Genomic DNA, 11,199 nt, shown 5'->3' on the forward strand with positions numbered 1-11,199 from the left:
ACATGTATGAGATACAATTCAGGCAAATGAGACTTCACAAATTCTTTTTTTTTTTTTAAATATATTTTATTGATTTTTTACAGAGAGGAAGGGAGAGAGATAGAGTCAGAAACATTGATGAGAGAGAAACATCGACCAGCCGCCTCCTGCACATCCCCCACCAGGGATGTGCCCGCAACCCAGGTACATGCCCTTGACCAGAATCGAACCTGGGACCCTTCAGTCCGCAGGCCGACGCTCTATCCACTGAGCCAAACCGGCTTCGGCCACAAATTTTCTTATACTATTGTTAAGATCTAACTAAAAAACTACATTTTGTACACATCTAAGTAATTATTCTCATTTGGACTCACATGTGTAGAGCAAATTTAGAAATTTGGCTGAGACATATCTCATGTTATTTGCACCCATACTAGCTTTCTCCAGTGTGAACTCTCTGATGATACTGGAGACCATTGCTACTTTTGAAAGATTTCCCACATTCACTCTAAGACTTTTCTCCAGTGTAAGAACGTTTGTGGTAACAGAAGCTACTCCAATTGGTAAATGACATCCCACATCCACTGCATTTATAAGGCTTTTCTCCATTGTGACATCTCTGATGACGACGAAGCTCACTGTTAGTGATGTAAGACTTCCTGCATACACTGCATTTATAAGGCTTTTCTCCAGTATGAACTCTCTGATGACGAACAAGGCAGGAACTCCAGGTATAAGATTTCCCACATTCATTGCATTTATAAGGTTTTTCTCCAGTGTGAATCCTCTGATGACAATGAAGGGCAGTGCTAATGGGAAAAGATTTCCCACATTCACTACATTTATAAGGCTTTTGTCCAGTGTGAAAACTTTGATGATAACGAAGGCCACTGCTACGGGTAAATGATTTTCCACATTCACTGCATTTATAAGGCTTTTCTCCAGTGTGAACTCTCTGATGACAATAAAGGTACCTGCTAGTGGTAAAAGATTTCCCACATTCACTGCATTTATAAGGCTTGTCTCCAGTGTGAACTCTCTGATGACAATGAAGGTGAATGCTAGTGGTAAAAGATTTTCCGCATTCATTGCATTTATAAAGGTTTTCTCCAGTGTGAACTCTCTGATGATGACGAAGCTCACTCCTAGTGATAAAAGATTTCCCACATTCACTGCATTTATAAGGCTTTTCTCCAGTGTGAGAACTTTGATGATAATGGAGGCTACTGCAATTGGTAAATGATTTCCCACATTCATTGCATTTATAAGGCTTTTCTCCAGTGTGAATTCTCTGATGACAATGAAGCTCACTGCTAGTGATAAAAGATTTCTCACATTCACTGCATTTATAAGGCTTTTCTCCAGTGTGAAGTCTCTGATGACAACGAAGCTCACTGCTGGTGATAAAAGATTTTCCACAGTCACTGCATTTGTAAGGCTTTTCTCCAGTGTGAAATCTCTGATGATGATGAAGCTCACTACTAGTGATAAAAGATTTCCCACATTCACTGCATTTATAAGGCTTTTCTCCAGTGTGAATTCTCTGATGACAATGAAGGTAATACCTCATGGTAAAAGATTTCCCACATTCATTGCATTTATAAGGCTTTTCTCCAGTGTGAAATCTCTGATGATGACGAAGCTCACTACTAGTAATAAAAGATTTCTCACATTCACTGCATTTATTAGGCTTTTCTCCAGTGTGAGAACCTTGATGATAACGGAGGCTACTCAAATTGGTAAATGATTTCTCACATTCACAGCATTTATAAGGCTTTTCTCCAGTGTGCACTCTCTGATGACGACGAAGCTGACTGCCAGTGATAAAAGATTTTCCACATTCAATGCATTTATAAGGTTTCTGTCCACTTTTAAAGCTTTGATGATAATAGAGGCCACTGATACTGGTAAAAGATTTCCCACATTCAATGCATTTATAAGGCTTTTCTCCAGTGTGAACTGTCTGATGATGATGAAGATTACTACTGCCAATGTCTTCCTCAAATTCCTTTCTGGTGTAAAAACTTTTTCTCCTCTGAAATGCTAATCCACCCTTTGAAATATCATTTGGCCTGTCCCTGGTCTGAGAAGCCTTAAGATGAAGATGTCCTGACCAGGTAAGTGTGCCCTGCCCAACCTCCCTACAGGTGAAATAATTCTGGTAAACATTGAAATTGCAGATGTTTGAAAGTGACATCTTGCTCACACCTCTAATCAACATGTTCTCTCTCACATGCTGCTGGTGAGATTTTGCACTGAAATAAAAATGTTTTGCACATGCCCCACACCTCAACAGTATCTGTCCCTGCAGCTCAGTCAAGTGGAAAATGTTTCCCCAAACTAGTCCACAACTCTCACAGGGGTGGCTCTTCTTGGAAGACAAGGCTAACTTGGGATTCCTTGCCTGTGACACTCTTACAGAATCATTCTGTTCAGTGGGTTCCTCCACATTCTCTGCTCCACAGCAACAACCTGAACAAAAGGAAACGCTGGTGAAATACATGTTGACCTTATGAAAACAGAATATCTTTACTACAAATGTTTATCTGTCATGACTAGGCATGATTTCATAGAATGATTTTCAGACAAGTGAGTTGGACTCCAAGGAAATAGCTGTTATACATTACGTGGCCCCAAAGATTAGTCAATGGTGAAAATCTCATCAAGGCAGGGACGGAAACATAGAATGGGAAACATAGAAGAGAAGAAGGCTCTGCTCACTGATCCTCTACAGACGGCTTCTTTTAGGACCTTTCATTTTGGGAACCTGAGTCTGCGTAGGAGAATTTGAATGTGTTCAAACTCACAAAAAACTATTGTACTGGAGCACAAGATGTTCAAGGTTAACACAAGAATACATGTGTACTCTAAAGCTCTGCAGGCATAGACTAAGGTGGGTTCGCCATAAAGAGAGAACTGTGAAAGAGGTAGAGGGGCAATGCTTAGAGAAGATAAAGTTATCTGTGCACTTGGAATCCGGGTAGAAATGAACACTATTACAACAGAGGAGTTGGCCAAGTGTTAACAATAAGCAAGTACAAGTAGAATTGGGTGAGGAATGGGTCATGGCAACAAAATACATTTGATCAAAATGGGTTCCTAGTTATGACTTTCACAAAGCTCTGTTGTCAAAACTTTTCCAACAGGCCTTCACCAAGGCAAGACCACCTCTGGGTCCACCCTGTCATTCATCAGGTCGTGTTTCTTCTGTGATGCACAAATGATTCTTCCCCATGAATCCCAATTGTTTCAGCATATGGGATTCAGATGATATAAATCCAAAAGAAAAAAACAAAGAGATGCATGGTGAGCATTGTGGAAGAACTACAAAGTGCAACAGTTATCACAGGAAAAGAAATCTATGTGAGTGACATCAGCAAGATGGCAGATACATGATAATCCTTTCCACTCTCAGAACAAGTAGACAGTTATCCAGGAATAAAAACCACTACAAGGGGTTAAGAGTACAATGAAACCCTGGCCGATTTTGCTCAATGCTTGGAGCGCAGATGGAAGGGTAGAGGATTGATTCCTTGTCAAGGTTACACACATCGGTGGAGGTTAGCTCCTGCCCCATCAAGTGGGTGCGGGAGGCAACTTGTCATTATGTCTCTCTCATATCAATGTTCCCCAATCTGTTCACTCCTTTCCACTCTCCCTGAAAAGCAGCTGAGGACAAAAGAGTGAGGATTAAAAAGAAAAGAGTGCAATTAACACTAAAAGGAATTCAGCAGAGCAAAAAAAAGCTGAAATACAAAGAGCTGACCAGAGTGGGTTACCAAACATATTTGGCTAGGGTCAAGGTGGGGGCCCTGTCCAAAGTACACAGGATGTTCAAGGTCAATCTGAGCGTGGGAATCCTTATCAGAGTGTTCAAGGCTAATCTGATATACACAGGCACAAAAGCATGGACACAGCAAGCTATACACTGTGCAGGTGTGCCCTTCTATAGGATGTCCCAAAATTCACACAAGAAGTAATTTTGATAGAAAACACAGGTTTATAGTTAAAAATTGTAAATTTTTTATTGATTCATAAAGTATACAGTATAGGGTTATGTATGGAATAGGACATCGGGTAAATGGCCTCCATGGCTTTGCTGGCACATACGCAAAGCCGTGGTCTTCATTGGTCTTCATTGTCCCTGCTCCTGGGCCTAACTGGTACTTGGTAATGCTTATCAAATTGAAGGGATTGAAATCAAAGGGCAACAGATATTAGAACCTGATTCAATAAACCAAGTAAAATTAGGCTTTTATGTTTTCTTGTTGTTGTTGTTGTTAATGCTCACACAAAATTCAAATCTTGCGTGAATTTTGGGAAACCCTATATAATGTCACTATTTTGCAAGAATCCCCTTTTGTCTAAGTTGATGTGAAGTACGTTTCTGACCAGCCAATACACAGCTACTCGTTTGGATTACTGTGTTTGCAATGCTTGCTATGTTAGCAGCAGCTACTTAGTATGGCTCCTATGTTGGGGGCTGCTTTGTAGGGAAGAGACAGTGTTAACCAGCCAGCATGCAGCTGTCTATTTTACAGACTACTTGTAGAACTTTACTTTGAAGAACTGTTTTGTCTAATGGCTCCTCAGTAACAATGGCTACTTGGATTTCAATAAAGACTCTCTTATATACATATGACTTCTCATATCTTCTCCATCTAATATGTGGCATCCATAAAGGTCCAGTTCCTGGCAGAAAAGGACCTGTACTCTCACAGTAAAAAAAAAAAAAAAAAAAAAAAAAAGTGTCAGTGTTTCCTCTATCAACCACTGCACTTGTACTAATGTGGATCTTAGTGGCCTGCTCTGTGAAAAATAATGTAAATTTTTGCATTCAGGAATCACAGAAGTCCATGCAACATCTGTGAACTCCCCACAGTCTACTCAATCAGCGGACCCATAATATTTATCAGCATGCATCCCGAAAGAAATCCCTTTGGCAACAACCTATCCCAGGAATAAAATAAAAATCAACATGTGCCAAAGAATATTTGCTACCAAAGACTCTAAAATCATCACTTGTCATTAAAAAAAAAAATATTTGCTGCCAAAGCCATTGTGGACCCATACTTTTTGTTATTCTAACCTCAGCTCATGGAGCTTCAAGGAGACTAGGCTCCTGGTACTTCCTCAAACCTGAAACAACACTCCACCCAGTCAAAACCCTTGATTCCATATGCTGATGAACGTACTTCTTGAACTAGAATTGGCCCTAGAGTGGAAAGGAGTAACTGCTTCATCGAATGTGTAGACATCAACACAGGACTAAAAGAAAGACACCATTAAGACAACATAATAATTTTCTACTAATCGATACCAAATAAATAAAGAACTACATACAGCCTGATAAAAAATCCAAAATATTTACATTTAAAAATGTTTGCGAGCTCCAAGAGAACACAAATAGAACCAACATAATGAAGACATCAACAGAGAACAAAAGAATACCAGATAGACAGAAATCATAAAAAAAGAATGAAAGAGAGTGTTGGAGTTGCCTGATTACAATGAATAAAATGAAATAATGCCATAAAGAGTATCAAAAGCAGACATAAAGTATATGTGATATCCACAACAGGTCACTTGACATCATCCAGATGGAGAAAAAATAAATAAATTTAAAGAATACAGCTGTAACCGGTTTGGCTCAGTGGATAGAGTGTCGGCCTGCGGACTGAAGGGTCCCAGGTTCGATTCCGGTCAAGGGCATGTACCTTGGTTGCAGGCACATCCCCAGTAGGAGATGTGCAGGAGTCAGCTGATCGATGTTTCTTTATCATTGATGTTTCTAACTCTCTATCCCTCTCCTTTCCTCTCTGTAAAAAATCAATAAAATATATTAAAAAAAAAAAAAAGAATACAGCAAGTAATATTAAGTAACACCATAAAGTTTTCCTATATTTGCATTATGGGAATCCCAGGAAACACTAAGTGTGCTGGTCATGGAACGAGACAGAAAGAAAGACAAAAGGGAGAAAGGAAGAAGAAGGGTAGAACATTGATTTTTCAGAAATAAACTGAAACCAACTTCCATAATCTGAAAAAACAGATGTGAACAATCAAATGCATGCACTCTAAGAGGTTTCTGTACAGATTCAAGACACCAACCATACTTCATCAAGATATGTTATAATAGAACAGTAAAAAAATCAAAAGGCACAGAGAATTGTGAAAACACAAAGAAAATAGGAACACCTCTCACACAGGGGAACAACAGAGGAAGGGTATCAGTAGATTCCTCTGAAGAAACCTTGCAAACTAGAAAATAAAATGATGTATTGAAAACACTCAATGAAAACCATCAACACTTTATTCAGAAAACCTGATCTTCAGAAATAAGTATTTTCCAAGAAACACAAAAGCTAGGGAAGTTCATTGCCACTCAACCTGACTTTTTAGACATGCTGACAAAAGTTCAAGATTACCTTGGTTGTGGGCACATCCCCAGTGGGGAGTGTGTAGGAGGCAGCTGATCGATGTTTCTCTCTCATCGAAGTTTCTAACTCTCTACTTCTCTCCCTTCCTGTCTGTAAAAATCAATAAAATATATTAAAAAAAGAAGTTAATAAATTTAAACTAGTAAAAAAGATGAACTTGACATCATGTACCTTAATAGCTACACAACATGAAAAAAATTTACTTGAGACATCATTAATCTATGAAAAAGTGTGTGGTGGAGAGTCCAAGGGGAGAAGTTTTATATGCAATTGAAGGCGTTAAGATGAAATGGACTACAAAGAGTATGACTTGTTTTATGTTAGTGTCTTGAAAATCACAAACACAATGTAATAGATATACAAAAGAGAGAGGGACCAAATCACTGTACAAAATCATCAAATCACAATAAAACAGGAGACAAAGGAACTACAGAAGTGCCAGAAACCATGAAGAAGTGGCAATAGTTGCCCCATAAACAAATTCTTCATTCAGAATATAGAGAGTCACTGAAGAGATAAAAGAAACGGAAACTGGACTCAATATACGCTGCCTACAATCTTTATGGACCCAAATAGGAAGGGAAAAAAGATGCAAAAAATATCCCATGCAAATAAAACCAAAACAGAGCAGGGATGGGGAAAATTCTATCACACAAAACAGGTCTCCCAAAAAAATTTGTTACAAGAAAGTTCATCATAAAATAAGCTTTCATATGATGTGTGAATCAAATGATGTATCAGTCAATTCATCAAAAGGATAACAATTTGAAGTATTATTCACTAAAAAACAGAGTAAGTAATTATATTAAGCAACTAATATCAGATCTGAAGGCAGGAAAAAAACACACAATATTAGTAGGCAACTTCAACATTGCCCCTTCAACAACAGGTAGACATCCCATCCAAAAGCAATAAGGAATAATTGAAGTCTGACTAGACTATAGAGAAAACAGAATAAATACATACTAGTCTCAAAGTTTGAGAAGAGATCACATCAAGGACCTTATATAGTAACAATGTATAAAACTAGAAATCAGTTTTAGTTTCAAGAAAGCTGGAAAATACACAAATATGTAAAAATTAAACAACACACTTCTGAAGGATCAGCGGGTGAAAGAAAACCCAGAAAAGAGATCTGAAATAAATAGACAAAGTGAATTCAAACACAATTTACCAACACTTATGTATACAATGCAGGAAATGCAATTCTACGAGGAAAGTTTTGAGCAGTGGTTTTCAACCTTCCTAATGCCACGACCCTTTAATACAGTTCTTCATGTTGTGGCGACTGTAGTTTTGCTACTGTTATGAATCATAATATAAATATCTGATATGCAGGATGTATTTTGTTACAAATTGAACATAATTAAAGCATAGTGATTAATCACAAAAACAATATGTAATTATATATGTACTTTCCAATGGTCTTAGGCGACCCCTGTGAAAGGGTCGTTCAACCCCCAAAGGGGTTGCGATCCAGAAGTTGAGAACCGTTGGTTTAGAGCAATAAATTTCTACATTAAGAAAAAAGATCTCAAATAAACAACCTAACCTTGCATCTCAGAAGACTGGAAACACAACAAGAAAGTAAACCCGAGTATTAACCTATGAACCAGGATGTCACAGTTCAATACCCCGTCAGGTCATATGCTGGATTGTGGGCACGATCTCCAGTAGGGGAATGCAGCAGGAAGATAAACAATGATACTCTCTCATAATTGAAGTTTCTGTCTCTCTATCCCTCCCCCTTCCCCTCGCTAAAATCAATAAAAATATATTTTAGAAGAAAACAAAAAAGGACAGTATACCCAAAGGTAGCAAAAAAACCAAACAATGAATATTAGAACAACCATTTAAAAAAAAAAAAAAAAAAAAAGAACCACCATTAATAAACTAGAGACAAAAGTATATCATAACTAAGAGCTAACCTTTTTGTTCTTGTTAATCCTCACCCCAGACTATATTTTTCACTTACTTTTCCAGACAGTGGAAGGGAGAAAGAGAGAGAAAAACACACAGAAACATATACGTGATAGAGACACATTGATTGGGTGCCTTCCACAGGTGCCCAACAAGGTAGGAGGATCAAAACTGCAATCCAGCTTCATGCACTTAATCAGGAATCCAACCCTTTGTTGCTTGGGCCTACACTCTAACCACCATGCCTGACATGGCTAAGAGCTATTTTGTTAAAAGATGCACAGAACTGGCAAATCTTCATCCAAACTAAAACAAAAGAAACAACAATAAAATGAATTTTAAAAAGAAATGAAAGATGAGATATTACACCCGACATTGAAGCACAACCCACAAGAGATGTTGCCAAATGACATGAACTTACATGGAGGAAATTGTAAAGAACTCACTATAAACTCCTAAAATTAATTTAAAAAATGCAGAGCCCTAGCTAGGTGGCTGAGTTTGTGAGAGTGTGGTTCTGATGCACAAAGGTACATAAGTTCAGGTAACCTCTATGACAAAACCACAAGAAATGTTAAGAAAGGACAGTTTCTTCAATGAGGGGTATTGAAAAAATAGATATTCACATGGAAAACAACAAAGCCACTGATAAACATTTACTCAGATTGCATGAAAGAATTAAAGTCCCGATTAAAACTTTAAAATCCTGCCCTAAACCATTTGGCTCAGTGGATAGAGCATTGGCCTGGGGAGTCGGGGGTCCCACGTTCAATTCCGGTCAAGGGCATGTACCTTGGTTGCGGGCACATCCCCAATGGGAGGTGTGCAGGAGGCAGCTGATGGATGTTTCTCTCTCATTGATGTTTCTGACTCTCTATCTCTCTCCCCTCCTCTCTGTAAAAAATCAATAAAAAATATTTTAAAAAACACAAACTTTAAAATCCTTCAAGACAACCCAGAGAAAACGTTTGGAGATTTGTTTTAGACATGATTTTTGGGATGTGGCACCAACCACCAGGCAAAACAGGAAAAATCAACAGTCAGGGCTAAAACAAATGAAAGTGCTTTTCCTCAGCACAATAGCAATTAACAAAATGAAATGCAAAGGCCAACAATAGGAGGATGGGAGCCCTAACAGGGTTGGCTCAGTGGATAGAGCGCTGGCCTGCGGACTGAAGGGTCCCAGGTTCGATTCCGGTCAAGGGCATGTACCTTGGTTGGGGGCACATCCCCAGTGGGGCTGTCTAGGAGGCAGCTGATCGATGTTTGTCTCTCATCGATGTTTCTAACTTTCTATCCCTCTCCCTTCCTGTCTGTAAAAAAAATCAATAAAATATATTTTTTAAAATAGGAGGATGGGAAATGATACTTGCAAATCACATGAACATTTTGAAGATATTATGGATTCGGTTCAGGTCAACCAAATAAAGGAAATACTGTGATACAGAGAGAAAGTAATGTTATGGCAAGACTATAATGAAGGTTGTGAAGAAGACAATAGTGTTGCTGAAAAAATTCTACGTAAATTCATTAAAAACACTTTATAGGTAAACACTGTTAACCTGCATCTGAGCCTGCTGAAAAAATACCACACTACACTTCCTGAATGCAGAGTTGCCAAAAACATGAAATTTGTACATAAAACAAGAATGCAATATTTGGGGAGCACAATTTAGCAAATGCAAAAGGAGACGTATTTTTTTAAATATATTTTATTGATTTTTTACAGACAGGAAGGGAGAGGGATAGTTAGAGACATGGATGACAGAGAAACATCGACCAGCCTCCTCCTGCACACCCCCCACTAGGGATGTCCTCGCAACCAAGGTACATGCCCTTGACTGGAATCGAACCCAGGACACTTCAGTCCGCAGGCTGACGCTCTATCCACTGAGCCAAACCTGACAGAGCAAGGAGATGTATCTTATTATAAACTAGAAAAATATTCAAAACACTCATAGCTAATAAATATAGTTAAAATTAGGACTAAAGCCCTGGCTGGTTTGCCTGTGGTTAAGCATCCATCCATGAACCAAGGAGGTCATGGATCGGTTCCTGGTCAGAATTCATGCCCAAGTTGTGGGCTCATCCCCAGTAGGGGGCATGCAGGAGATACCCGATCAATGATTCTCTCTCATCATTGATGTTTCTCTCCCTCTCTCTCTCTCTCTCTCTCTCTCCCTCTCCCTCTCCCTCCCTCTCCGAAATCAATAAAAAAATACTTACACATAAAATAAGACTAAGGATGTATAGATACTTTTAAAAAATATATGTACAAATGACCAACAGGAATAAAGAATGTGCTTTTGCTCACTACTCAACTGGAATCCATTAGGCTCCCTGTCACACAACTAACCACAAACCCTTAAGAGTTCGGTACAGCAGGTGTTGTGACTAAAGGTGTAGAAGGGAGCAGTGCAAACAACAAACCCTGCCAGCCACAGCAAGAACCCAGAAAACTGGAAAAATCTAGCAATGTATATAGTCCACAGGTGAGGACAGAGCAACCCCAGAGATGGGGGGCATGGGGAAATACAAAGGCAGGTCCCCGGAACCAGCCAGAGTGATGGTCTTACCCAGGGAGGATATAAGTTCAAAGTTCTCCAGCATCACATTCAGGTACAGCTGTCTCTGACCCTCATCAAGGAGGCTCCATTCCTCCCTGGAGAAGTACAGGGCAATGTCCTCAAAGGTCACGCCAACCTGTTAGAATTAAGACAATTGAAACCAGAGCTGTCTCTCTGAGAACCCACACTCCTACTCCTTACACATCCCCCCACCCTCAACCTCATCCAGGGCTCCCCAGTTTAGTGTGGACACCAGGTCCTAATTCCAGTGCTGGCTGCTCTCTCATAACAGT

At 39.2% G+C, this 11,199-nt stretch overlaps 2 protein-coding genes across 2 annotated transcripts in view; both read right to left on the reverse strand.

The window, feature by feature from the left end:
- LOC118649184 (zinc finger protein 615-like) overlaps positions 1-11,199 on the reverse strand; it is a 1,009,024-nt gene that overhangs the window by 500,581 nt on the left and 497,244 nt on the right. The window lies entirely within an intron of this gene.
- LOC118649194 (zinc finger protein 883-like) lies at positions 242-11,036 on the reverse strand. The gene is made up of 2 exons (XM_036296050.1): positions 10,916-11,036; positions 242-2,451 (listed from the first exon to the last, which is right to left on the reverse strand). Exons 1-2 carry the CDS (start codon positions 10,947-10,949, stop codon positions 488-490), a joined length of 1,998 nt encoding a protein of 665 aa, XP_036151943.1. The 5' UTR covers positions 10,950-11,036; the 3' UTR covers positions 242-487.

The sequence above is a fragment of the Myotis myotis genome, unplaced genomic scaffold, assembly GCF_014108235.1.
Source record: "Myotis myotis isolate mMyoMyo1 unplaced genomic scaffold, mMyoMyo1.p scaffold_m19_p_28, whole genome shotgun sequence".
In the NCBI taxonomy this organism is placed as follows: domain Eukaryota; kingdom Metazoa; phylum Chordata; class Mammalia; order Chiroptera; family Vespertilionidae; genus Myotis; species Myotis myotis.